The following is a 27,539-nucleotide window of genomic DNA, read 5'->3' as shown; positions in this document are numbered from 1 at the left end:
CTAGAGAAAAAAAAATGCAAAATTCCATATCCAGAAAATATTCCACAGTAATAAAGCAGAAAAAAAGAATAAAAGTATAATAAGAATATTTTCAGAAAAATGAAAAGTAAATTTATCACTAGTAAACCTGTTTGTAAGAAACACTGAAGGTTATTATTTGGGTTGAAGACCATGATATCAGATGGAAACTGGACATTCATGGAGGAATACAGAGCATCAGAAATGGTGAATATGTGGGCAAGTGTCAAAGAGTATTTTCCTCTATATTCCCTTAACATGTACTCAGCTGTTTAAACTGTAACAAGTATTGTGGGACTGAGGGTGCACATACAGCAAACCCACGGGCAACGACAGGAAACGCTCTGCCTTGGACCTGAAGGGGAAGGACAGGAACAGAAGACTGGAATGCATACTGTTATCCTCGCACAAGACAATGGGACAAAGAGCTGAAGCTAAAGAAAGAACAGAAATTAAAAACAGCATTCTAAAAAATATTCAGTCAACCCACAGAAGGCAAAAAAGGAAAAACAGGAACAACAGAGAAGACAGAACAAAACACAACAGGGCTGGGGCTCAGTGGAGAGGGCTTGCCCCTCACATATGAGGCACTGGGTTCGACTTTCAGCACCACATAAAAATACATAAGGGTATTATGTCCACCTACAGCTTAAGAAAAAAAAAATAGGGCTGGAGATATGGCTCAGTTGGGACTGGGGATATGGCCTAGGTGGTGCAGTCCTTGCCTTTCAGGCACAAGGCCCTGGGTTCAATCCCCAGCACCCCCCTGCCCCAACACACACACGCACACACACGCACACACACGCACACACACACACACACACACACACACACACGAAGCAAAATGAAAAAAACTCTTTGATAATTATGCTAAATGTAAATGGAATAAACACTTTCTATAAAACAAACAAAACAGAAATTCTAGGACTAGATTTAAAAAAAGACCAAACTTTACATTGCCCATTGAGAAACAAAACCTCTAGCACTGTATGAAAATCACAGCAGACTTTGACCAAGAGGAGCTTATCCAGGAGCAGTAGACTAAGTCAGTGACTGTGATTCTTCACACAGAGTAAAGGAGAAAACTCTCGGACACATCCCAGGTGCCTACCGGCAGGAACACACAGGCGAGCACCATGCTGCAGCACAACCCGCTAACAGAAGACTAAAGGAAAACTCAGTCACACAGCAGGACCAGTGAGTCAGAAAACGAGCAAAAGGAACACGGCCACAGAGCACTGCAGTGCAGTTCCACTCCACCCAAGTCCCAGGACAGGCAAGGCCAGTGCATGGCAAACACTCCCAACAGCAGCAGCCCCTGGAGGATGGGAGATGAATAGACCCGGAGGGAACGCAGGGAAATTTCTAGGGGATGTGTGTCCCACGTACTTTTGAGAGGAGTGTGGGTTAAGCAGGTCTATGCAGTTTAAAAATCTACAAGTTGTACTTTATGCAAATGGTGAATGGCAGCATGCTGAACGTTCGGGTTGAAGGGCACCCATCCTGAAACCTAATCTGAAAGACATTTTCGAAAGATGGATGAATATAGGTGATAAACAGCAAGATGTGCATTACTGCAGACCATGACTGGTGGCTATGAGTGAGTGCTCACTGCATAATTGTGTAGTTTTCTGTACGTTTAAGACCCAGAAACAGGTCCTCTTAGATCCTCTGCTTCTTCAAATCAGATTTCCCCAAATTCAGGAACAGAGTGACCTCAGTTCTTGTAAACGCACATTTCCCACACATCTTCATTACAAAAAAAGATCTCAAGCAGCTATTAACCTTGTATTATAGATTTTAAGGGCTAGAAGACATAGTAACACTCACGTATCCTAAGAGTCCCAAACTTTATATATCCATGACTAGATTTTTTTGGAGGGAGGGGGAGGGGGATTGAACCCAGGGCCTTATGCAAACAAGGCAAGCCCTCTACCAACTGAGCTATCTCCCCAGACCCCTCCATGACTAGATTTTGAAATCCTTGAGGTTTAGGGGAGTTTAGGCTGGGAACTTCTAATCTAATCTAGTTACTTATGTTTTCTAGATCTAACACATTTATTCATAGGTAATCTCTCCCAAATATATTTTTATATATATTTTTTTAGTTTTAGGTGGACACAATATCTTTATTTTATTTTTATGTGGTACTGAGAATCGAACCCAGTGCCTCATGCATGCTAGGCGAGCGTGCTACCACTTTAGCCACATTCCCAGCCCTCAAACCAGCATTTATAATGTATTGCAGTACCATGTATTCAATTTGAGAGGCAAGAAAAGAGAGCCTCCCACATGAGAGAGCTGCTTGGCCTCCCACCTGCTGTTCGCCAAGAGCAAGAGCTTAGGCTTCTGAACAAGGCGCGTACCTCCTGTTCCGCCTGGTAGAGCTTGACGGTGATATTTCTCTGGAAACCCTCATCGCTGGCTTCATAGAACACTCCCAGGCTGGTAATGACAATCGGATGGAGCACTCGGAAGCTCACACTGACGACCCGGGCCTCGGAGAGCCCAGATGAACCCTCCTCAGAAAGGCTGAATGCCTCGATTTCCTGATTCAAAACTATGGAAATAACGAGAACATGGGTTTTACACAAACAGATATGAACTTTTCCTTTACCAACAAGAAGTAGTGGAGTCTGTAATTCCAGCATCTCCATGGAGGCTGAGGCAGGAGGATCAAAAGTTTGAGGCCAGCCTGAGAACATAGCGAGGCCCTAGGCAACTTAGCAAGACCCTGTCTCAAAAGGGCTGAGGATATAGCTCAGAGGTGAAGTGCTCCTGGGTTCAAGTCCTAGTATCCAAAAAAATAAAAAATAACAAAGTAGTGGACTTAACAGCAAAATACAGGTAACTACTTATTATATGATTTTTCACAAATGGCAATTTTTTTTCATGTTTGAAAATCAAGGCTGCTCCTTGAAAAAAACCTATTTTGAAATTTAAGAATAAGCTTTCAGGGCTGGGGTTGTGACTCAGCAGTAGAGCACTTGCTTAGCACGTGCGAGGCACTGGGTTCGATCCTCAGCACCACATAAAAATAAATTAAAAAATAAAAGTATTGTGTCCAAAAAAAAAAAAAAAGAAGTTTTCAGCCAAATTTAGGTAAGTCATTCAATTATCAGCACAGCCTTAACAGGGTTTTGCACACACGGTCAGACACACCTGAAAACCACAGGAGAATATTAAATTCAGGTCAACCAGAAGAACTGGATGAACAGAAGTAACAAAAACGCACTGACTGCAGTCATGAAGTCTGTTCTTGATAGGCAAATCCCCCAAATGCTGCTTCTTGTCGGCCAATTTAAGAATGCCTGCTTACTACCACAGATGAGAGGAATCTCCACAGCACAGAGGCTGGCGTCTGATCCCCGCCCACCACCCCAGGCACCTTCACAGGCTCTGGGTGGGGGCCTTTTCCAGCTCGCAGGTCCACAAACTGAAGTGCAGAGACCTTAATCTATCTGCCAAAGCCGCAGAAAGTGGCAAAGGAGGCACCAAACCCAGCTGCAAGGACTCCAAAGCCCATGCTCCTTCCCCTCTCCCAGATGGCTGATGGGCACCCAGTCCTTCCCAGTTTACCTCCCCAGGTACCAGGAGAGAATCACCAGAGATCATGTGAAACCACCAATATGGCCAAGAACATCAGAGCTACTTTGAGAAATGATATAAAGCCTATGTTTATTTGAAGTTATCATAACAAAGTTCTTACAGTGTGCACATTTTTTTGTAGCTGTAGGTGGGCAGCGTGCCTTTATTTTATTTATTTATATGTGGTGCTGAGGATCGAACCCATGCCTCACGCATGCTAGGCTTTGCCACTGAGCCTCAGCCCAGTGTTCAAATTTTGATTATACCACTCCATCAGTTTTAAGTCTACATGCAAACCCACATAATTACTTAATTTGTATGCACAGGAATATACATTTTGGTCACTCTGTATGTTCAGTATTAATAAAGATTAATTACTTGTTTTTTTAAATAAAGATTATTTACTTATTTTCAGATAAATAAAAATGGTATTAGGGCTGGGGCTGTAGGTCACTGGAGAGCCCTTGCTTAGCATGCACAAGACCCTAGATTTGACCCTAAGCACCACACACACACACACACACACACACAAAAGTTAAATTTATAAGTTTTAAAACCTTATAATTTCTTTCCACACACCTGCAGATCACTTAGATTCCAACCTCAGAGTTCCTAGGAGCTATTTTACACTTGGATCTTCAATAAAATGTAACTAAAGGGAAGTGATGGCTCCTAGTCAATCACAGACATGAGCAGGAAGGAAAAGCGGACAGACTTCGGTCAGGAGCTGGGCAAGAACCGTCAGGAGTCCAGACTCCAAACACACTGGACAACAAAAACTCTCTTTTGTATACGCAAGAAATAAAGAACATCAAAAGTAGAAGCATGGGCTGGGGTTGTGGCTCAGTGGTAGAGCGCTCGCCTAGCATGCACGAGGCCCTGGGTTCAACCCTCAACACCACATAAAAAATAAATAAGCAAAATAAAGGTATTGTGTCTAACCAAAAAATAAATGTTAAAAAAAAAGTAGAAGCATAGCTGTTAAAAGCAACTGGTCAAACACATCACAACAGTCATATTTTCTGTCTGAAATATGCCTTGCACTCAAGCTCCCTAGACACAGGAAACCCCGTTGATTTAATAATGCTACTAATCAAACCTTCTACACACCACAGTGTCATAATTAATGCCCAGCATGACCTTCTAAGGTATTGAAATAACTATAAATGCTTTCAGGGTAGTCAAAAAGATAAAGTTAGATTCAACATTAACTTAGATTTTATATATTTAAAAAAGTGTGCAACCCATTGAATACATATATCGAAATTTTCTACTAATGCAAAGGTCCATTCTTTCGCTATTAGTGAATAACAGCTCTTGAGAATGAAGTTCCAGTTAGTTTAAATGTAAGGGTTTTCCTGGTTGCGGTCTGGTTTTGGTTTTCAAGGGTAACTTGCCGTAGGCTACCACATCATCACCAATACAGCATTTTAAGGAGTTCAAAACCCTTTGGGCTTCCAGTGAAAGCTAAAGGATCCTCTCCCCAGAACAACACACTTACATACAATGTTCTGCTTACAACATAAACATTAATTAACGTTAATTCATTAGACATCCTAAGTAAGAAACCCCGCTTTATAACACAGACCCAAATAACACGGCCCAATTTACTTAAAAGCCGACTAAAACCTAACCTCATAAAAAGGTAGGCTCTTTAAAATAAACTAATACGGAGCACTGCCAATGCTGTGCCACTCCCCGGCACACGCACATCTTCAGACTCCCCGTGGGGGCAGCGTGTCCTGCTTCCAGTCCTAGGAGCCCTCTCAGACACTTCAGCAGCCAGCGCCCTCCTTGCGGCCAGGTACAGGGGACGAAGGGAAGGCACAGAAGGCCCCACAGCCTGAGTAGGGCAGAGCCAGCCACAGAGCCACGCTCTGACCAGTACACTAGCACTGTCTCTAAAAGCAACCTATGGGTCACTGCAAAGGTTAGACAAACCTCAAAATGCCAGAAATCAACTCAGCCCACTGAATACTGGGAAATGTTGAACCTCCCTTAGAGTCACAGCTGAACACAACAGAAAGTACTAATAAACAAACACAGGAAATGCTGAGAGAGAATTGGCACTTCCTCAAACTGGGCTGTAGAACCCAAGGTCTCTGACATCCTAGGAAGTGCTCTACCACTGAGCTACCCAACCCCAACCCTTTTTATTTTACCTTGAGACAAGTTCTTACTAAGTTGCTGAGGTTGGCCTCAAACTGTGATCCTTCAGTCTCAGCTTCCCAAGCACCTGGGGTTACAGGCATGTGCCACCATACTGGACTCCCACACATCTTTAACTCTCAAGAATTAAAAAATACTACATGCATTTAAAGTTTTTATGATTCCTTTTGTAGAAGCTTAGGCAATGATTCTAAGAGAAAGCTGACTTACAGTATTTGTATCAACACTGTTATAAATTAACTGGTGAAATCAGCAGTTTCCAAAGTTCAAATTTCAGTAATTCATGATTCTAAGCATAAGGAATTTCCAGATGTATCTGAATATCATTGAAAAATACTCTTCTGGATCCTAAAATTCTGTATCTGTCAAGAAGCTCTACAGATACCCTGAGTGATTAGTCACTCTGTCAGAGAAGACACACACACAAATTCTCATGACAAATATTTAGTCTGTTAAAAACAGACTCCAGCCATGTTCAGTGAAGCACACCTATAATCCCAGTAACTCAGGAGGCTAAGACAGGAGGATTTCGAGTTCAAAGCCAGCCTCAGCAACTTATCGACACCCTATCTCTAAATAAAATACAAAATAGGGATAGGGATGTGGCTCAGTGGTCGAGTGTCCCTAAATTCAATACCCAGTAACAACCCCCCAAAAAAACAGACTCCATGCCACTTAACTTAGCAACTTTTACTCAACACTTGAGCTGTGGATGCAGCTTGGAGGAAGATGACCTACCTGGGTTGGAGATGTTGAGCAGTCTGCAGGAATAGGGGTCTTCTCGGTCCTCCACAGGCACGTCACAGCCCCGAGCACCTATGATGAACTTCACAAGCACCCTGAAAGACACGTGGGTATCCACAAGTCAGTGACCTTGACCACGCCCGTGCCTGCTTCCTCACCCATTCCAGAACTTCTATTTTGAGATGCAAGTGTTCATGAGGATTAATCTCTACCATACTACGGTATTTGCATCAACACTGTTATAAATTAACTGGTAAAATCAGCAGTTTCCAAAGTTCAAAATTCAGTAATTCAAGATTCTAAGCATAAGGAATTTCCAGATGCATCTGAATATCACTGAAGAATACTCTACAGTCTTCTAGTCAAGCAAAATGGGGGAAGACGCAAATGGCACAGTGCTGACCACAGCTCGTGCATTCTGAGAGAGCCCTCTGCTGTGAGCCGCACTGACAGCACTAACAGCAAGCAGGAGCAAACAGGCAAGCCACGCAGAAGCAAACTACCCTGAAGCAGCGTCTCAAAAACCTCTGAGGCCACAATTTTCCTTTTTTGCTTTCTTCTGCTCCGGCAGGTACTCCTGCTGCTCGAGCTCAGCCTCCCCAAGGGGAGGGTCCCGCCACTCCTAGACCTCATCCACCAGGACGCCTGTAACCGGCTCTTCTCCTGAGCTGCACCTCTGGAGCTCTTCTCAGTCTGCTAACTCTTTCCACTCCCTCCCCCTGGACAGTGTCACTTACCCCCAAGGGTAAACTAGCCTGGGAATGACTCAAACTAGTATCTTTAGTTTGGACTCATCCTCTAAGTAAAAGATCCCTAAGTCAGCCACCTTTACCTGCACAACCCACTGGCAGGTGCGTCCTGAACCAGCTAGTGCCATCTCTCACAGGAATGCTGTGAAATGATGATTAAGCACAGCCTTTATTAAAAATTAGAATTGCACATCTTACCATTAAATATATCAAAAACAAGGAAATGTTCAGATTCACCATTCTCTGATTTTACTATATTTTACTATTGTGCACTTGAAGTTATTTGTATCTATAGCTGTATGATGGAGATGTGACAAAAGGCATGTTATGCACATCATTCTCCAATTCTGCATTCAGGAATGTCACTTTAGTGGTGTGCAATTTGCTATGGCGGAAATACTTCCACCATAGAAACTGGCAAAAAAAGAAGCGCTCAACACATTGTTTTCTTGATTGTCTCCATTCAAGAAAGTGTGGGGAAAATGTTAATAATGCAAATTAAACTTAATGTAAAGTACCCATAGCTGTTACACTGTGGATGGGACCCCAAAATTAAGGAAACTCCCTCCCAGTGTTCAAGACTATGGTCTGATTCAGCCAAGCCATCACTGATTTCATTGTCTGACAGTCAAGTTCTGATATATCTTTTTTTTTTTTTGGACACTAGGGATTGAACCCAGGGATTTAACCACTAAGCCACATCCCCCAGCCCTTTTCATTTTTCCATTCTGAGACAGGGCTTCACTAAGCTGCTGAGGCTGGCCTTGAACTTGCGATCCTCTTGCCTCAGCCTCCCAAACTGCGGGGATTATAGCTATGCACCACAGCACCCAGCAAACTCTGACATATCTTAACTGGCACTTCAGTCTTATTTATTTATATATATATTTTAGTTGTAGATGGACACAATACCTTTTTATTTATTTATTTTTATGTGGTGCTGAGGATTGAACCCAGCACCTCACATGTGCAAGGCAAGTGCTCTACCATTGAGCAACAGCCCCAGCCCCTCAGTCTTACTCTTTAACTTAAAGAGTTGCCAGTTGCAACCACAAGTTGGCTAAGACACAAGAATCAAGCAAACGGGGCTGGGGTTGTGGCTCAGTGGTAGAGCACTCGCCTAGCACGTGCAGGACCCTGGGTTTGACCCTCAGCACCCCATAAAAATAAATAAGTGAAATAAAGGCATTGTGTCCAACTACAACTAAAAAATATTTTTTTAAAAAAAGAGAGAGTCAAGCAAACAACAAAAACATTCTGTGAGAACTGAATGACCACGTGGAATTCACTGAGAGTGCTATATATTCTATTATCTGTCAATTAAGTGGTGCACATCCTTTGTAACTGGGAAATTTACAATGAACAAAATGTATATAGAAGCACTTTCTTTTTTTTTTTTTTTTTAAAGAGAGTGAGAGAGGAGAGAGAGAGAGAGAGAGAATTTTTAATGTTTTTTTTTTTTTTTTTTTTTTTTTTTTAGTTCTCGGCGGACACAACATCTTTGTTGGTATGTGGTGCTGAGGATCGAACCCGGGCCACACGCATGCCAGGCGAGCGCGCTACCGCTTGAGCCACATCCCCAGCCCCTAGAAGCACTTTCTTCCAGACAGCCAGGCAACAAACACTTCTCAGGACACCCTGCTCCCAACTCAGCATACTGCACTGAGCTTCTTTCCCATGCAAACCGCTCTTCTCACTCAGTACTTTGACAAAAGCTAGCAGTCACCCCAGTCCCTTTTTCTCTGACCAGGTAAATTCGTCCCTCAGCAGCCCTGGCTGAACAGGCCCAGCCCCCTCAGCCTCCACACACCTGCTCTGCTTGCTCGGCCGCTGCCTACTCCTGCAGGCACAGGAACCCCACCCTACCCCTCTGCACAACCTCTCAGGGTCCCTCCTTCCTTCCCTGGCTTTCTAACACTTGCCCTCATCAACCCCCTTAGCCCCAAACACCCCAGGCCATCTTATACCTATTTACAGTACTGCCCATGAAACACCTTGCAACACCATCACGTCCAGGTCCTTCCTAATAGTGAGCCCTCCAAAAACACCTGGGCTATCCTGCACCTACATCTGTGTTCCACCACGGACAGCACCGCCTGCTTACAAAGGACACTTGACAAACATGTCAAATCGACAAATGACGTTTTCACTACAAAGGCCTAGAATTGAGGAAGGGCCTCAAGGTGTCTAGTGCTGAGTTTGGCTCTCAGAGAAAGGAAAGGAAAGTGCGCCAGGCCCCAGACATGCAAGCACTCCAAAGGCCACTGAAGGCAGAAACCCACACACATGGCCGGCCAGTATAGGAACAAAACAGGCACGGACAAATGCACTCAATTACTGCATGCATTCACCAAAAGCGGCCTTTCAGCTGTCTTAAATGCTCTTACTGAATTCATGTAATTATTCCCCAGAAAGGTGCTTTTAGCTAGTACCTATTTGTATATAGACAGCCATCATTTTCATAAAACAAGCTACCCAGCTTACTAAATTTAAAGCAAGAACTGCTACGAAGGTGAATGAACTACTGGCCAGCGTCTGAATGTAAATTCTGCTCATTACATTTAGTTCTGAGTTGTTCGTTCAAGTGTTGAGTGCCTTGCTCCAGGCCACACCAGGAGCCAGTAAGACACAGAGGCCGGATTCTCACCAAGTCAAGGAGACAAATGATGTGTAATGTACATCTAAATACAGCTGCTCTGGTGAAGTGCAGATGCACATCTAAGTACAGCAGCACACTGGCGGGTGGTGAGTGTGGCAATACCACCAGAAGGGAATAAGAGGCGGGCAAGAAGGGGCTGCTATTTAACAGGGGGCCCTTCACCCATTCATGGGCCTATGGCAAGGAGAACTTCTAGTGGAAGTGAGGTGACAGCAGGGGCATAGAGTGCAGAGTAGATGGTGGCAGAGAGGAACAGAGGCCACTGGACACTGGGGATTTCATTCTAAGCAAGAAAAGGAAGTCGGGCAGGGGTATAAACTACCATTATTTGACTAATTTTAAAAGGACCACGCTGGCTACTATATGGAAAACAGAATGTATAGGGCCAAAGGTAGAAGCAAGAAATCCACAGAAGGGGCTCCTGCACAATCAGGTAACAATGGAACAGAGAAGGTGGAAGAAGTCCATTCCAGATCTGACCTAAAGCAGCACCAAGGGACAGGATGTGGCCCATGAAAGCAAAGAAGCCACGGTGAAACTGGCACCGAGGTGGGAAAGGCTGTAGGAAGTATGTGTTCTGGAGGTGGTCTGACAGTGGTGACAATCCTAGGCCTTTGCTTGCTGGGCAATGATTTCTACCATCGTTGGGATCATGACTAAGGAAACCTGTCTTGGAAAGGAATGAAAGCTGCGTGAGGAGGACAGGAGATCCCCAAATGCTCATGGCCAGTGACAAGAAAACTCACACCTGCAATTCACTTGCAGTGCTACTCAAAAGTGCTAGCTCAACTCCCAAGAGGCCCCTTCTGCTCATGGCTCAAGTGTCTGCACATCGCGGGGCCTGGCTTCTAAGCTTCCTTTCTGCAGCTCCCTCATTATAAGGAGAACAGACAGGGCCCCATGCTCCTAACCAATGGCTGAGCCACCTTCTGGCCGCAGGAGGGGTGCTGAGAAGCACAGTGTGGCCAGGGCAGTCAGGAAAGGGCATGTGCATGGCGCTCGCCACACCCCAGGCGTCCACCTCTGGGCAGTCAGGGAAAAGCACTCTGGAGTGGAAATGTTTGGGATTGCTAGACGAGGTCAGAGCCAAAAAGAAACCACGGCGCATAACCAACAGACACACTCTCCTCCAAGAGCCCATCAGCTTCAAACTGGTCAAATCCACTTCTGGGGCCCAACAACGTGTAAGAGAAGCAAGGTGGCCTAGTATTTCAATCAGCATCTCCAGTTCCCGAAGACAGGGTCTTAACACCCTCAAAGCAGGCAAGAAGCCTGCAGAACACCTACCGCTGACTCAGGGCTGGGTGACGCAGCGAGTGCTTCAGCCAGGTGTTTCTTATAGCATCCCGGAGCTCACGGTTACTTCGAGCTGACAACACACCCACCACCACATCATAGTGACTGGACTTCCACTGAGGAAAGAAGGCCGGGGAATCTATAAACAAACAATGAGAAACCAGAAAAAGTTATGTCTCAGTTGCTGTAAGTTCAGTGTATAACAGGAGCAGTTTATTACAAATAAAATGTCTTTAGGTGTGCAGTGATTACAAAGAAAAACACGTCTTTAATTACCCATAAGCCCCCATTCAAAGGTAAACACTACCTCAGTCTTTTCCATCTTTCTGCACTCATGCAAGCATGGAAGTTTTTCAAAACAGGTAAGATGCTTGTGGTAAGGGAAAAGGCAATATGTCAAACAATAACAGACAACAAGTCAATCAGGCCACAGAATCTTGGCTCTGCCACAATCAGCTGAAAGTTCTTTAACTTATTTTAATATTTATTTTTTAGTTGTGGTTGAATACAATACCTCTATTTCACCCATTTATTTTTATGTGGTGCTGAGGATTGAACCCAGTGCCTCATGCATGCCAGGTGAGCGTGCCACCACTTGAGCCACATCCCCAGCCCCATTTAACTTCTTGAGTCTCCGTTTCATTGACTAAAAATGGGTATAACAACACTTTCCATAAAGCTCTAGTAAAACTTAATGTGTACCAAGGTCCTGGGTTGGCTCCAGACACAGAAGAGACCCTCAACAGCAAATGCCAGAAGAAAAGTGCTTCGACAGGTAAAGTCCTGCATTGATATTAGTTATTAAGTTTGTGGGGTGAAGTCAAAGGACTTTCATACTGCAAAGTATCAGAACCCTTACTTATGTCAATGAAGTCTACCTAGCTAAACTTTCATTATATACAAATTATTCTAAAGAATAAAGGAGCTTGGGATGGGGCTCAGTGGAGAGCACATGCCTAGCATGGGCAAGGCCGGGGGTTCAATCCTCAGCCCTGCAAAAAAAAATAATAATAATAAAAATAAAAAAAGAGGGGAAACAACATTTTTAGTTAAAAATTCATGTAACAAGTCATAAATGGTTCATCTTTCACTGTCATAGTTCTACTGGGCAGGACTACATGCAAACTCTAAAACTTGTCTTTAGAAAGAGGATACAGGCTCCGTCCTTGTTTCTCATTGCTACAGTTTGAGAGCTACCAGCTTATATACAGCTCTGATGCGATCCACGTCACCTTTCTCCAGGTCTGGGAACTGACCCAGAATATTGGCAAAAATAAACTATGAGGCCAGGAATCTTTTTTTTTTTTTTTTTTTTTAGCCAGGAATCTTTACTACACTAAATGTAGTGCTTTTATATGCTACAGGATCCAGGTTTTTAGCCCAACACACAACAAAAAACACCTTGATGCTTTTTCAAAGGTCCAACTAAAATAATAAAATCAGGGTAAGATTATTCTAGGAAAATGTTAAGGCTGTTACATTATTATGATAGGAATACAGGAAATGCATACCTAATTTTCTAGATAACAGATAATATATATTTACAAAAGACTTCACTTCTAAAAGAAACAGATACTTGTTATTACATTTGTACCAAAATTAATTCTTTTATAAATACAGAAATATCTTTAAAATAAACCCAAACTTTCATGGATTAAGCTGCTTATTAACAGTCCTATTCACTGAACACCTGATATGTGATAAATGATTACACACAGAAGTTCACTTAATGCTCACGACCCAGCTGGTAGGTACAGACTGACAAAATGAGGAAGCAGGTACAGAGAACTCAGGACCTGCCCCAAGTCAAAAGCTAGTCAGCACTGGGCTGACATTACTCCAGAAGACCCGAGTCTAGCCCTCATCTCTATTCTGTTCGGTGTCTACACAGCCCCATGTAGCTTATTTGATCTTATCCACAACACCAGTTAAAAATGGGGAATCAGCAATGGGGCGAATCACTGAACATGCTGGTTAACACATTTTTTTTTTTTAATTCTTAGCCCAGAAACATTGTTCTCTCAGATATATAACTATACTATGAAAGCTGTACCTGTTGCTGGAAGTAAATGAATCTGAACTTGGAAAACTGAAATGCATACATGAAAATTTTGACATTCCTACCATTCCCTGCACAGAGAAAAACAGTAAGGACCTTCGAGTGACAGGAGGTAGGCAAATGCCATCACCAGTCAAGTCGGACATGGATTCCACAGCCAATGTGCTATGTGACCTCAGCAAGAAGGTATTTACATCCCTCAGCCTCAGTTTGTTTTCCTTCAAGTACTAGGGACTAAAATCAGGGTGCTCTACCGCTGAGCTACATCGCCCAGCACTTTTTATTTTGAGATGATCTCACTAAGATGCCCAAGACGGCCTTGAACTTGTGATCCTCCTGCCTCAGCCTCCCGTGTCGATGGGATTACAGGGATACACCACCATGCTCAGCTTTGTCTCATTTCTTTTTCTTCTTCTTCTTTTTTTTTTTTGAGACAGAGAGAGAATTTTTTAATATTTATTTTTCGTTTTCAGCAGACACAACATCTTTGTATGTGGTGCTGAGGATCGAACCCGGGCCACACGCATGCCAGGCAAGCGCGCTACCACTGGTTGTCTCATTTCTTAATGACAGAAAACTTGAATGAAAAAGTATTTAAATGCTCTAGTTCAGTCTTTCAAAATGTCACCTCAAAAGATTTAAAGATATAGAAAGGTAAAAATTACACTTAACCTAAATGCCTCATTTATCTGATGCCATCAGAAAACAAAAGTGTTTCACAAAAGCAAAATTTCAAAATAACTAAAATATCCATCTGAATGCCAAACAGCTATTACCTTAGTTTTAGTGATAATCAAAATAATTAGTATTTCAGTCTGGGGCTGAGCAGAGCACTTGCCTATCATGCGTGAGGCACTGGGTTCGATCCTTAGCACCACATAAAAATAAACAAAATAAAGGCATTCTGTCCTTCTACAACTACAAAAAAAAAAGAATAATTTTTTTAAAATAAATAAATAATTAGTATTTCGAGACAATGTCTTGCTAAGGTTCTAAGTTGCTGAGGCTAGCCTCAATCTTATAACTCCTGCTTGGGCCGCCAAGTCACAACAATTACAAGCATGTGCCACCAAATCAAAATGAATGAATCAAAATCTTCATAAAAAATGCCTCAAATTTATCGCTGTCTTGGCATTATTTCTAGCTGCTGTCTCAGTGGTATCTTTCACCTGGACCAGGACAAAAGTACATGAATTATTCTCCCCGATTTCTCCATATTCCTGCAAGATTTTTCTAAAAGTAAGTAAATAAACACATTCAAAGATAAACACGTGGCATGTGACAATCCCATAGGATTGTGGTTGGAAGTTCTGCTTCCAGATACATGGAAGTCAGACTTGAGAAACACGGGCCTCTTCTCCCACACACTATCAAAAGCAACAGCAGGACAGACTGCTGAGTGCTACAGGTCTACACCCCAAGTGGATGCTTCATGAGCACTGGGCAGGAATGTGCGGCAGCTCCCTTTACCAGTCCAACTCTGTGCTCTCTCCACCCTGCTATGTGCTACAACCACACAGCACCAAGTTTGACTCTGGTGCCTGAAAACAGGGACAAAAATGAAAACTAAGAAAAACCTGGGACAAAAGGACATAAAGATCACTCACGAAAGAAGGCAAATAGTCAACAATCCATAGAAAAAAAGTTCAACTTGAATTAGAGCAGTAAAACACCACTTTTCCTTTACGTACAAACTGACAAGTGTTTTAAGTGATATGAACTAAATGATGGCAGGGACTTCAAGGAAACGGACCCTCTCCTTCACTGCTGTGTACATATAATCTGGTGCTGCCTTCTGCAGGGCACTCTGGCAATATGCAAACACCTTAGAAGGGAATAACCTTTGTCCAGCAATTCCATCCTGAGAAATTTTTTTTTTTTTGAGAACTCTTAAGACACAGTCACTGACACAAATATCTGCTCACCACAGCACCACTCACCAACAGTGAAAACTGCAAGCCCACAGTGAACAAGCAAGGAACCCATCAAATAAATCATGGTGTATCTATGACAGAATACCACAGAGACAGATACTATCCTACATCATATCAAGAGAAATAGGCTGTAAAAACTATGTACATACTGTTCAGTTCCATTTATATACAGCACAAAAGCAGGCAAAGCTCTGCCATTATGTCAGGGTGATGGCTTCTACTAGGCAGGGATGGAGGAGAGCAGGAAGGGCACTTCAGTGGAGATTTTTTAAAAAATTTAAGTGCTCATTAGCTGGGGATTTTGAACTTGTACAAATAAATTAAGCTGCACAGATACATGAAAAGAATGTGTATTACATCAATGACATTTTAAAGCATATTAAATAATTTCCCCCAAATGTGTACCAGAAACCTAGGTGTCCCTCAAAATATGAATGGATAAATAACATGTGATATATATACTCAATGGAATATTATTCAGCTTTAATATTTATTTTTTAGTTTTCGGCGGACACAACTGTTGAGAGCCACAACCAAGTCTGGATGGTGCCTGGCATTTTGCCAGGAGTGGTTGGGAGGTAACACTGGCGAGCCATTGGGATGGTGATAATTGGGTTAAGCTGTGTATAATTATTGGGATGATGACTGATTGCTGTAACTGGATGATGCTGGATTGGGGCAAGCTGTGTATTCAGTTGTGTATGTGGACCTCTGCTGTCCGGCAGTGGGGCGGCTCCTGCTGCTGTAGGTGCCCGCTACTTTTGAGTTCTCGCGGGGTTCCCGTTGAGTTCCCGTTGGTTCTCGCGGAGTTTTCATGGAGTTCTAGAGAGTTCCCGTGGGGTTCAGGCAATAAAGTAGTTACTGTTTGAACCTACAAGTGGCTCGTGACCTCACGGTTATTTTGTGCCCAGCCAGACTGCGGCACACAACATCTTTGTTTGTATGTGGTGCTGAGGATGAACCCGGGCTGCACGCATGCCAGGCGAGCGCACTACCGCTTGAGCCACATCCCCAGCCCATTATTCAACTTTAAAGAAGAGTAAAATTATGGCATTTGCCAGTAAATGATTGGAGTTAGAGGGAAGTGATGCGAGGGAAGGGGAGGGGATGTGGAGATACGAAAGATAGTAGAATGAAACAGACATTATTACTGTATGTATATATGACCAATATGATTCTGTAACAAGTACACTTAGAACTTGTTTCAAAGAAACTACTTTAAATCATAAAGTCACTGTGGCATGAAAGCAGATATGGATGACCTATTCATTCATCCCCCCCAGTTTTATTCTCTTGATTCATTCATTCAAATTACTGAGCACCTCCTGTGTTCTCTGTGCTTAAAGGTGCGGACAGCAGCAAGCAAGTTCTTCACAATGTCAGGAATAAGTCATATCTCCAGGGAAGCTCCCCAGGATAGTGACCATTTCTTTTCTTAAACACTGTAATACATTCTGAAAGTCTAGCTACCTGCTAGGCTCTGCACTAACTATACATCCAAAAACCTAGGGAGTGCACATCCAAAAACCTAGGGAGGCTGACCTCAAACTGACTATTCAAAATAAGCTCAAAAACAAAAACAAAACAAAATTCCACTCTAACATTGCATGCTCTTGGATAATATCAATCACCAAAGGTGAAAATCTTGAAAATGAGGAAACCACACAAGCTCCTCCCAGACCTACTGAGAAGGAATCACCATGTACTCTACTACAGTGTGCTCTTGCCAGCCTCAGAGGTACCTTCCCAAACAGCCTGCTAACAGACTTCAGCTACCACCATTGCACACTACTCCTCCTCTCCCAAAGCCATGGAGTGCTGTGACTCAGGCCCTGTCCTGGGCCTCATTGAGTCTGCAAAACAACCCTATGTCATCATTTTCGAAACAAAGAAACTTAAGTACAGAGACACAATTAGCACACAGCATACAGGGGTAATTTTAGAAGAACTAGGCCTAGGCAAACTTGCAAAGCAAGCAGCAATTGGTTTCTGACCTACTTGCCCTAGGTCCCCACAGGCTTCTGAGCATACCAGACATCCAGCACACCTTGTACTGCAGGTATTCACTCAGTGAATGTGTTCCTTTCCTTTCTTTGGTTTTCTTCTTTCCAAATAGCCTACACAGGGAAGGCCCCCCCACACCCCCTTTTTTTCTTTTAAATCACATCATTCTTCTAAATTAACTGTTAAAACATCCTTACTAAGGCATTACCCAAAACCAGTATGCTGCATGCCTGGCCTGATGGCTATCTCCCTCATCCTGCAGGATCCTCCAGATGCATGGAGCTCACAAGGAGGCCTGCTTCCCCTTAACAGCTGCTTCCTGTGGGTCTCAGCTGTTGAAGGCAATCCCCATTAGAACAGATCCTGGCAGGAACACAACTCACTTCACTCAGGTCCCTGCTCAACTGTCACCTCTTCAGTGGCCTTCGGTGACTCCCTGTTGAAACATATTTGTCACCGTTCCATGAGATTTATAATTATTTTCTTATCCTCTGTCTCCCAATTAATAAATGCACAAGGGCAAGCCCTTTATCTTGATTACTGCTTAATTCCGCACCTAAAACAGGAGCTGGCCCAGAGAAAGCTGCAATGTTTGCTGAGCCAACTGCTAGCCAGAAGGCCTTTCTTAATATTCTGGGGAGGTAAATCTCCCAGAAAATACTGTCTCGATTTGATTGGATCGAAGGTAGACAAAGAGGCAGAAGAGAGAACAGAAGTAAATCTTAATATGCTAACTCGTGGGAAGAATATTTAGCAAAATCCTGGGGTTTTCTGTCTAGGTTTAAAGAGTAGGATCAAAATGCAAAAATTCCCAAATGTTTTAGTTTAAACATGGAGAAGCATAACAGAGAAAGCAGCTGTGGGAAATCTTGGCAATCACAAACCTTGTCCTGTTTTGTTTTGAAAGTGCTTAAGGGAAAAAAGAGTCTGTCAGGTTTAGATTACAATATCCTATTTATTATCTGACCAGATGCCCAATACCCACTCAAAGTCAGAGTTAATTTCTACAACCAGTATTGATCTCCTCACTGTCCCTTCCCACAGTTCACCTGTTTACTTAATCTAGCCTGGTCTAACAGGGTGACAGGCACTAGTCACACACCAAGCAAATAGGAAAAGCCTGTCTCCAACTAGGAAACTGATTGCAGGCTCACAAAGATGGAAGCATGAAGGCAAGGTTTTTGTTTGTTTTACTGAACCCCAAAAGACTGTTAAGGTAAAACATATTCTAAGGGTGCTCTGCAAGTACATTTCAGTAGGACTCACTGATTGAAAAGGAAATTGATAAAACACCAACCCAACAGATGTTACCAAGCACTTCAAATGTATGGCAATTTCTTATTAACTCAGTCTAGAAAAAAAACAAACCCCCAACTTGTTAATAGGCTAACAGCACTAAGTGATATGTATTTAAGTGATATGTACTTCCATCATATCACTTAAATAATATTTCATTTATTCAGGTCACATAAACAGCCTTTTCAAAAAGCTGGTGGTTTGTCAAATAGGAAACTAAAATAACTCCAACATCATCTCATATGACAGTGAGCCAGTTTTGAAGATTACTAAATATTTTGTTAAGACTCAAGAGACATCTGCCTAACGGCAAATATTCCAGTTTTTAAAACTTTCCGATTAAAAAAAAAAACAGCCGTTTTGAGAAAAGGAGGTAAGAAAACAATCCCAACATAGTTAAAAAAACAAAATAGGTATTACCTCATCTTTAAAAATAGCTTGCTTTCCAGCTCTGGGTACAGTCCTCGGCAAACCCTTAAGGAGGAACGGCAGGGGAAGATGGAGGGGTGCTGGGGAGCTGGACCCCTCTGCACCTGGGTGCGCTCCCGCGGTGGCCGCGCTCGGCCAGGACGGGTACCCGCAAGTGCACCGCGCCAACCGGCCCCGCGCTCCGGGACCCGCGGCACGCGAACCGCGCCGGTCCCACTCGACCCCGCCGTGGCCCAGAGCGCACAGCGCCCCCACCCGGCATGGGCTTCCGTAAGGCCTGTCGCCCCGGCGCCCAACGGCCACGCTCCGCGCAAGACTCCCAGCCCCGGCCCCGCGCCTCACCTGCCGCGCCGGCCCCCGGGGCGCGAGCGGGCGGCGCGGAGCGCAGCCGCAGCCAGAGGTGCAGCGCGGCCCCGAGCACGCACGGGCACAGCAGCACCAGCCAGTTTCGCATTGGCCGCCCAGCCGCTCCCCCTCGCGCCCCGCCGTGCGCAGGGCTCCCCCGCGTCCCGGCCGACAGCGAGGGCCCCGCGCGCGCCCGGCCCCGCGGGCGACTCCGGCCTGCGTCTCGCCTGCCTTCGACAGCGGGCAGCGGAGCACGGCGCCGTGGCCCCGCCCCGCGCAACCCCGCCCATCGGCGCGCAGGCCCCGCCCCGCGCGCGCCGGCCGGGAGCTGGAGTCCCGCGCGGGCCGCAGGCAGGGGGCGCGCCCAGAGCCCCGCACCCCGGAAACCACAGCTCCCAGGGTCCCGCGCGACCGGAGCATGCGCATGCCTTTCGCGCCGGGCCGAAGTCCCGCGCCTGCCTGCCCGCCGTGGCGAGGAAGAGTGTGGGGGCCGGCCCCGCGCGGGGCGGCGGGGTCAGCCCTCCAGGACCGCAGGGCGGGAACGTCGGGCCGCGGGGGCCCCCGCGGTGCAGCCCAGGGCGCCACTCAGGCCGGCACCCGGCCGGCGGGACGGAAGTGCGAGGGCCGGGCGTGTGCGGGCCGCGGGTGGTGGGGCCCCCACGGACGCGTAGGCTCTGGCGGCCTCCGCGGGTCTCCGCGCCGTCAGAGTCCGAGCGTCGCTGCCGGGCCTGTTAGTTTCTGCAGAGCAGCCCTCTCTTGCAGTTACTTTGTATTTGGTTGTTCTTAAACATTGTTGCACTGTGTTCTTGATTTAATGGTCGTGTAAAAGCTACGGGTCTACGGGGTTTATACACTGTCTATACTTTAAATAAACTCGTGAGGCCAAAAATATTTTTTTAAAAAGAGATTTGTGTATTTTTTTAAATTATCTGTTACAAATGCAAAATTCTAAGAACAGCTGTAATCCTTTGCTATCTCAATTTCTGTAGGTCCGGAATTTGGGAGCTAAGTCCGGGTTCAGGATCTTAAAAAGTTGTAGGCAGATGTCAGCTGGCCCTAAAGTCACCTGAAGGACGGGCACTGGTTGGAGAGCCCCGTCCTGGATGACTGACTCACGCGGTGGGCACCTGCACTGTGAACCCTTGGATGACTGCCGCTCTTGCCTGTTGATTGCACAGAGCAGCCCCCAGTCAATGCGGAGTGAATTCCAAGAGAAGAGGATTGTTGGGCACCCTCTCAGGCTGACTACCGCAGTATTGGATGCAAATTTGAGCAGAAACTGTTTCTGGGCAGTTTCCCTGAAGACAGAAAGGAACACTTTCCTTCCTGTAGGAAACAGATGGAATTCAAAGACTGATCATTTTGACATGGGAAAATGTCACCAAGATCAGCCTTCCCTTTCCCAGGCATCATGTGCATATTGCGGTAAGGAAGGAGAATGTGTATTGTCTTCACATATCCTGATAGAACTCTCAGGGCTAGGATGTGGCTCAGTAGTAAAGTGCTTGCCTAACAAGTCCAAGGCCCTGAGTTCAGTTTCCAGTACTGCACAAAGAGAATTTTCTGTTTTAGAAGCTATGTTGATATGCTTTCTACATTTCAGTTAGAAGTTGTCAAGAGCATGGCGGGGCTGGGGTAGTGGCTCGCTTAGCATCTGTGCTGCCCTGGGTTCGATCCTCAGCCACATAAAAATAAAATAAAGGTATTGTGTTCAACTACAACTACAAAATAAAAATATTTAAAAAAAAAGAAGTTGTCGGGGCTGGGGATGTGGCTCAAGCGGTAGCGCGCTCGCCTGGCATGCGTGCGGCCCGGGTTCGATCCTCAGCACCACATACAAACAAAGATGTTGTGTCCACCGATAACTAAAAAATAAATATTAAAAAATTCTCTCTCTCCTCTCACTCTATCTTTAAAAAAAAAAAAAAAAAGTTGTTGTCAAGTTGTCACAACTCCCAGCTGAGGCAAGGAGGGAGAAAGATAGCAAGTTTGAGATAAACTTAGTAAAATCCATCTGAGTTCAAGTGCCAGTACTGGGTGTGTGTGTGTGTGTGGGAGGGAAACCCATTGTCAAGAGAGTAATAATTGGTTATCACAAAGGATATATTTTAATCCTTAAAAAAGGTAGTAATGCCCTCTTAATAACCTATCATTTCATTTTGTGAATAAAGAATTATGAGATAGCCCCAAAAGAGAAATTGCCTGTAATTTTGTCAGATCCATTCATTTAGTAAATACTCACTGAGCATCTATTATCTTTTACAGGTATATTATGTATGTGCAGGGCACTTTAAGTAAAACCTGCCCTGTGGTAATAGAGAGGCAAGTGCAGACCTCAGACTTCATATATAGACACATAAATATTGGAAGGTGATAAGTTCTATGTAAAATTTTTTTTATTGGTTGTTCAAAACATTACAAAGCTCTTGAAAGTTCTATGTAAAATATTAAAAGAGCAGGTGTTTTAGCTGTAACAAAATACCTGAGAAAAACAAAGATTTACTTCTGCTGACAGTTTCAGAGGTTTCACTTCACGTTCAGCCAGTTCCATTGTCTTGGGTCTAAGGTGAGGTACAATATCATGGCAGAAGGGTGTGTCAGAGAAAAGCCACTCAGCCTATGGAGGAGGCTGGCAAGCAGTTTCCAAGACAGAGAGGAAGGGGCTGGGAAAAAGATACAGTCCCAAAGGACATACCCCCAACAACCCTTCAACTATGTCCCTCTTATGGTTCCACCGCCTCCCCTCATTCCTTTCAGACAGGAGGCTAGTGCCTTTGGGGGCCACTCCAGATGTAAATCATAACAGCAGGGCAGGAGGATTTGAGTGTGAGCCTGAGGTGGACAGATGCAGCAGTGTGTGTGTGTGTGTGTGTGTGTGTGTACACACAAGCATACACGCATACACTGGGGATTGAACCCAGAGGTGTTTTATCACTGAGCCCTTTTTATTTTTTATTTGGAGAAAAGGTTTCAACTAAGTTGCTGAGGCTGACCTTGCACTTGTGATCCTGCCTCAGCCTCCTGAGTTGCTGGGATGACAGTTTGTACCACCATGCCCAGTTAGAATGCAGTATTAAATATCAGTATTGAAACAACTTTCGAGTGAGTACTAAAGGTAGAAATAAGTAAAACCACCATACAGTACTCACTAATCAAGGTGGTATCCCTCCAGTTGGCAACCTAGAGGGGCGGGTGGTCACTGGCTCTCTGACAGCTGAAATAGTTTTTTATAACTTGTTACCATCTTTCAAATCCTTGGACCTGTGGGTGCAAGGATTAGGGGTTAGGGAAGGGCAAGCTCAGATGGCTGGTCAACTGCACTACCATCCAATGCCACTAGCGCATTTGCCTGCAGGCAAAGGGGTGGGGAAGGACATTCACAGGTACCCTAGGCAGGAGAGGTGACCTGCTGTGAGGGAATCTCAACAGTCTGGTATGACCTCAATGCCAGGGAACAGGGTGGAGAAGGAGGACAGAAGGCAGCACCAGATCGAAGGCTGCCACCAGGAGCTTACAGTCCAGCTTGAGGGCTCCAGGGGAGGACTTTTGTTTTTGTTTTTGTTTCCCTGTTACAAAATCAAAATGTGACCATGAGAAGAAATTTGGAAAATGTAGAATGATACGTCAAGAACTAAATTACACTAAATACAAGTCATATGTTTTATTTAGTTTTTTCCCACTTAAAATATTTTTGTGAATACTATAAATAAGAACTTATATTCATTTATTTTCTCCTACCCTGTAAGTGTAGAAACTATCATTTTTAACCACCTGATCATTTATCCCATTGTGATTTCTCATTTGGTATACCTATCATTGGATGTAGAGGTTGTTGCCTTAATTCTGCTAAAACAAGTAATATGGGCACATCTGCTCACAAAACAACCCACATTACATAGCATATTCTTTTTAAATACTATTTTAGGGGTCTCTATTCACACTGCCCTATCATCAGTGCAGGTGGCTGTCTTGAACATGAATCTCTTATTCCACTTCCCCTGGCATTAAAAATGTTGCCTTGCAGGGCTAAGATGTGGTTCAGTAGTATAGTTCAGTAGTACAGTAGTATAGTATACTGCTTGTCTAGTATATCTGAAGCCCCAGGTTTCATCCCCAGAACTAAAAAGAATTCCTGATTCAAAAGGCAGAACATTTTTTATATGGAATATTTTTATGGTTTTTCAGTTGTTTCTATTCTTTTGTGAATTATCCATGTATTTGCTTTTTAACCACTTGGATGAGCTTTTTACATATTAACTTTTTATATTTTACTTTTATTGAAAATATTTTTCTTTTGAATTATGACTTTTAGAACACAAAAACATTTAACATTTTTATAAATTCAAATTATCCATATTTTATTTTTCCATAATTTTGGAAGTTACTGACCAGGGCATCTGATTAATACACTTTTTTTATTGTAGATGGACAGCATGCCTTTATTTTATTTATTTTTGTATGTGGTGCTAAGGATCAAACGCAGTGCCTCACACACACTAGGCAAGTGCTCTGCCACTGAGCCCCAGCCCATCTGATCCATATTCTTATTTTTTAAACTTTTTAATCCATTTGGGAATTATTTTGGAATATGGTGTGATGCAAAAATCTTCTAAATAGGTTTTTTTAAATTTTTTTTTTCAGCTAGTTAAATTTTTTTTTTCCATAAGCTAACTATTGCCCTGGGCACATTATATCTTTACTTAAGTATTTTCTTTGATTTTGCTCTACTACAGATAAAAGCTAGGGGCACTCTGCCACTGAACTACACCTCCAGCCCTTTTTATTTTTTATTTTGAGACAGGGTCTCCCTAAATTGCCCCAGCAGCTTTCAACCTGTGACCCTCCTGCCTCAGCCTCCTGAGTACCTGGGTTGACAAGCATTGGCCACTGCACCCCACCTCTTGCTTTATGAAGTCACTAACTTAATTAGAGTTCTAAACACAATGACACCTTTTATGAACTCCGTATTTGCATTAGTCTATCCTTCCCTCAGCACTGCAGCGCTCTAGTGATTGTGGCTGTTTAACATTTGTACCCAAGAGGGCGACTCTGTCTCAGTGCTCTTCGTTCTGATGCTGTCATCACTGTTGCTCGTGATTATTCTGCTTCCCCTAAACCTCATGTGTAGCGTGAAGTGAATGCACGCTTATCAGAATAGATACATATAATAAAATGTAAATTAAAATGTAATGTTGGGATCCTCCTTTAGCCCACTCCAATTTTCTGTCCAGATTTAACTACTATGGCCTAGTTATTTCTCCTTCTTCTTCTTTTTATTCTCAAGTATCCTCTGGCACCTCCACCTACATGACCCACTCAAATTCCACCTGTCCCAAAGAGAATACATCATACTCCCCAGAGCTGGTGCTCCTGTCTCCTGTGCTCCTTGCTTGCATGACACCATGCTTTGAAGATTCAGAGGACAGTACTGACAGTCCTAGGGATACCCCCACAGCCACCTAATGGGTGCTCAATAAATGTTTATTGAAAACAGTTCCTTTAGCATCAGTTTGTACCTGAGCTCAAAAGAAGTCAGCTCATTTATTGGGAAATAACTTGTCCACACCAACTGCCCTGGAGTTAAAGATAATCATAAATCTGGGGGCTGCTGGTGATTAGCATTGAACAGATCTCATCATCTCCACTTTTTTAATATTTATTTTTTAGTTTTAGGTGGACATAATATCTTTCTTTTATTTTTATGTGGTGCTGAGGATCGAACCCAGTGCCTCATGCATGCTAGGCAAGCAGTCTACCACTGAGCCACAACCCCAGCCCTAGTTATTTCTTCTTGATGTATATACTTTACTTTTACAGTGATGAACGCAGCCTGTCCTTTGCTGGGGACTCCACAAATGCTTTTCCCTCCTAGCTCACTGTTGGGTGCCCCAGGAGCACTGGCTTCCCCCATTTCATCCTGATCCTCGCTCACCCTGTCTGGTCCCAACAACTGCCCCAGCCTTCCCCACCAACCTCCTCAACTCATGCCACTTCTCTGGGCCGCACAAATGGACACAGTGCCTCCCTATGGCCCCCAAATCATAGCTAAGGCACAACTGGCATGTTGAATACTTTAGGAAGGAATTAGCCTAACAAGTGACCGACAGGAACATTTAAAATTAGGTGTGAGCTTTTCACTCCCAGACATGGGCACACCACAGAAGGATGTTATCTTCAAGTCTGATGCACCTATCACCCTTTTACTGGTGAAACATGCAGATTATATTGCATCCTATGGCTCAAAGAAAGATGATTATGAATACTGTATGTCTGAGTATTTGAGAATGAGTGGCATCTCCTGGGGTCTGAGAGTAATGGATCTCATGGGACAACTTGATCAGATGAATAGAGAAGAAATTCTGACGTTTATTAAGTCATACCAATATGAGTGTGGTGGAATTAGTGCAAGCATTGGACATGATCTTCATCTTTTGTATACCCTTAGTGCTGTCCAGATTCTTACTCTTTATGATAGTATTAATGTTATTGATGTAAGTAAGGTTGTGGAATATGTTCAAAGTCTACAGAAAGAAGATGGTTCTTTTGCTGGAAACATTTGGGATCCCAGTAAGCAACTGGTCTAACTGGAGTTCCAGCATGCCCTGTGGTAGTAATATCAGCATATAGGAGCACTGGAACAGAGGGGCCCAATCTAAAAAGATAAGGGCTGAACATAAGTGCAGACCAGAGAGACCAGCTGCTTCATGGGATATGAAAATCTACTTTTGTAAAGTAGGGAGAAATGATACAAGATTCTCCTTTTGTGCGGTGGCAACTTTGGCTCTGTTGGGGAAACTTGATGCTATTAATGTGGAAAAGGCAATTGAATTTGTTTTATCCTGTATGAACTTTGATGGTGGATTGGGTTGTAAACCTGGTTCTGAATCCCATGCTGAACAGATCTATTGTTGCACAGGATTCCTGGCTATTACTAGTCATTTGCATCAAGTAAGTTCTGATTTACTTGGTTGGTGGCTTTGTGAACTGACAGTTACCTTCAGGAGGACTCAATGGAAGGCTGGAGAAGTTACCAGATGTGTGCTATTTGTGGTGGGTATTGGCTTCCCTAAAGATAATTAGAAGGCTTCAGTGGATTGACAGAAACAAACTGCAAGATTTCATTTTGGCATATCAAGATGAAGAAGCTGGAGGGTTTGCAGATAGGCCAGGAGACATGGTGGATCCTTTTCATATATTATTTGGCATTGCTGGATTGTAACTTTTGGGGGAAGAATAGATTAAACCTGTTAGTCCTGTTTTTTGCATGACTGAAGAAGTGCTTCGAAGAGTCAATGTTCAGCCTGAACTAGTGAGCTAGATCAGATTGTTGATGGAAAAGATCTCTGTAGAGTTTTGCCATCTCAACATTTCTTGTTTTGAACCTAAAAATTACTGCTAATATTTTGTATATTGTTAAATTAATTTTAATAAATTATATAATTATACATATTATAAAATAAAGGCTGCATTGCATTTTATTTTAGATTCCTTTTTGAAATGCTCTTACTTATATGTTTTTTTTTTGTATAAGTGTATCTGTTACTCTTATCTCTATAGCAGGAAACTTAAAAGAACTTGAGTTTTACTTGATTTCTTTGAATGTGCTCTTGTATTCAAAAACCATAGTTCATGTAAATTGGTTTGTGTCAACAAGAATGTTCACTGATATAAATGGATAAACATATATGAATTAAAAGATGCATAAAATAAAATTAAGTGTGAGATGAAACTGGGATCCAGGGGTTGTTTCCTGCGGCCCATCTCTTACCACAGGTCCCTGTTCCTATACTGCCACTTGCAAAAGCCTGTCCATGTCCTCCACAAGAAGGTCATTCTTGCTGATGATCTTCTCTTCAACAGATCTCAGTTCTATCATCAATCTATGAAATCAAAATTGCTCTCCCAAAATTCCTTAAATAGCTTAATACATGTAGCGTATATTGTTTTGTGTATGTAATTCCGTAGGAAGTTTTAAAAACTAAACATCTTTTTCTTTCACAGCGCTGGGGATGGAGCGCAGAGTCAAGATGAACTGAGACCCCAACATTTAGGTATGAGGAGAGAAAATGAAAAGGGACAGCGAGAATAACCCAGAACCCAGGAGGAAAGACAGGGTGTGTGCAGGGCCGTCACCTTCAGAGGCAGGGAGATTCCATGGAGGAGCAGGGAGGGCTGAGGGACAGGACTTGGAGGTGAGGAGCAAAAGGAAGTAGTGATGTGGAAATGGTGTGTGCCTTGCTATTTTGAGT

General features: G+C 43.6%; 2 protein-coding genes and 1 pseudogene across 5 annotated transcripts in view; 2 read left to right on the top strand and 1 right to left on the bottom strand.

The window, feature by feature from the left end:
• B3GALNT2 (beta-1,3-N-acetylgalactosaminyltransferase 2) overlaps nucleotides 1–19,539 on the bottom strand; it is a 47,830-nt gene extending 28,291 nt beyond the window's left edge. For all 3 annotated transcript variants that reach the window (XM_081297187.1, XM_081297185.1, XM_081297186.1), the window contains exons 1-4: nucleotides 19,288–19,539; nucleotides 11,215–11,362; nucleotides 6,514–6,614; nucleotides 2,385–2,578 (exon numbers count right to left, since the gene is read on the bottom strand). In XM_081297187.1, the coding sequence (XP_081153313.1) occupies nucleotides 2,385–2,578; nucleotides 6,514–6,614; nucleotides 11,215–11,362; nucleotides 19,288–19,399 (555 nt within the window). In that variant the 5' untranslated portion in view covers nucleotides 19,400–19,539. The remainder of the gene's footprint in view (nucleotides 1–2,384; nucleotides 2,579–6,513; nucleotides 6,615–11,214; nucleotides 11,363–19,287) is intronic.
• Nucleotides 19,540–19,576: 37 nt separating this feature from the next.
• On the top strand, nucleotides 19,577–21,134 carry LOC308650827 (uncharacterized protein). Its single transcript, XM_081297192.1, has 2 exons — nucleotides 19,577–20,020; nucleotides 20,280–21,134. The coding sequence occupies exons 1-2, from the start codon at nucleotides 19,709–19,711 to the stop codon at nucleotides 20,358–20,360; spliced, it is 393 nt and encodes a 130-aa protein (XP_081153318.1). The 5' UTR covers nucleotides 19,577–19,708; the 3' UTR covers nucleotides 20,361–21,134.
• Nucleotides 21,135–24,916: 3,782 nt separating this feature from the next.
• LOC308651733 (geranylgeranyl transferase type-2 subunit beta-like) lies at nucleotides 24,917–26,827 on the top strand (annotated as a pseudogene). The gene is made up of 2 exons: nucleotides 24,917–25,857; nucleotides 26,027–26,827. The product of its transcript is annotated as a geranylgeranyl transferase type-2 subunit beta-like (transcript).
• The last annotated feature ends 712 nt before the right edge of the window (nucleotides 26,828–27,539 follow it).

This window comes from Spermophilus citellus, assembly GCF_964194105.1.
Source record: "Spermophilus citellus genome assembly, chromosome: 6".
NCBI classification, from domain to species: Eukaryota; Metazoa; Chordata; class Mammalia; order Rodentia; family Sciuridae; genus Spermophilus; species Spermophilus citellus.
This window is presented reverse-complemented; position numbering and strand designations above follow the sequence as displayed.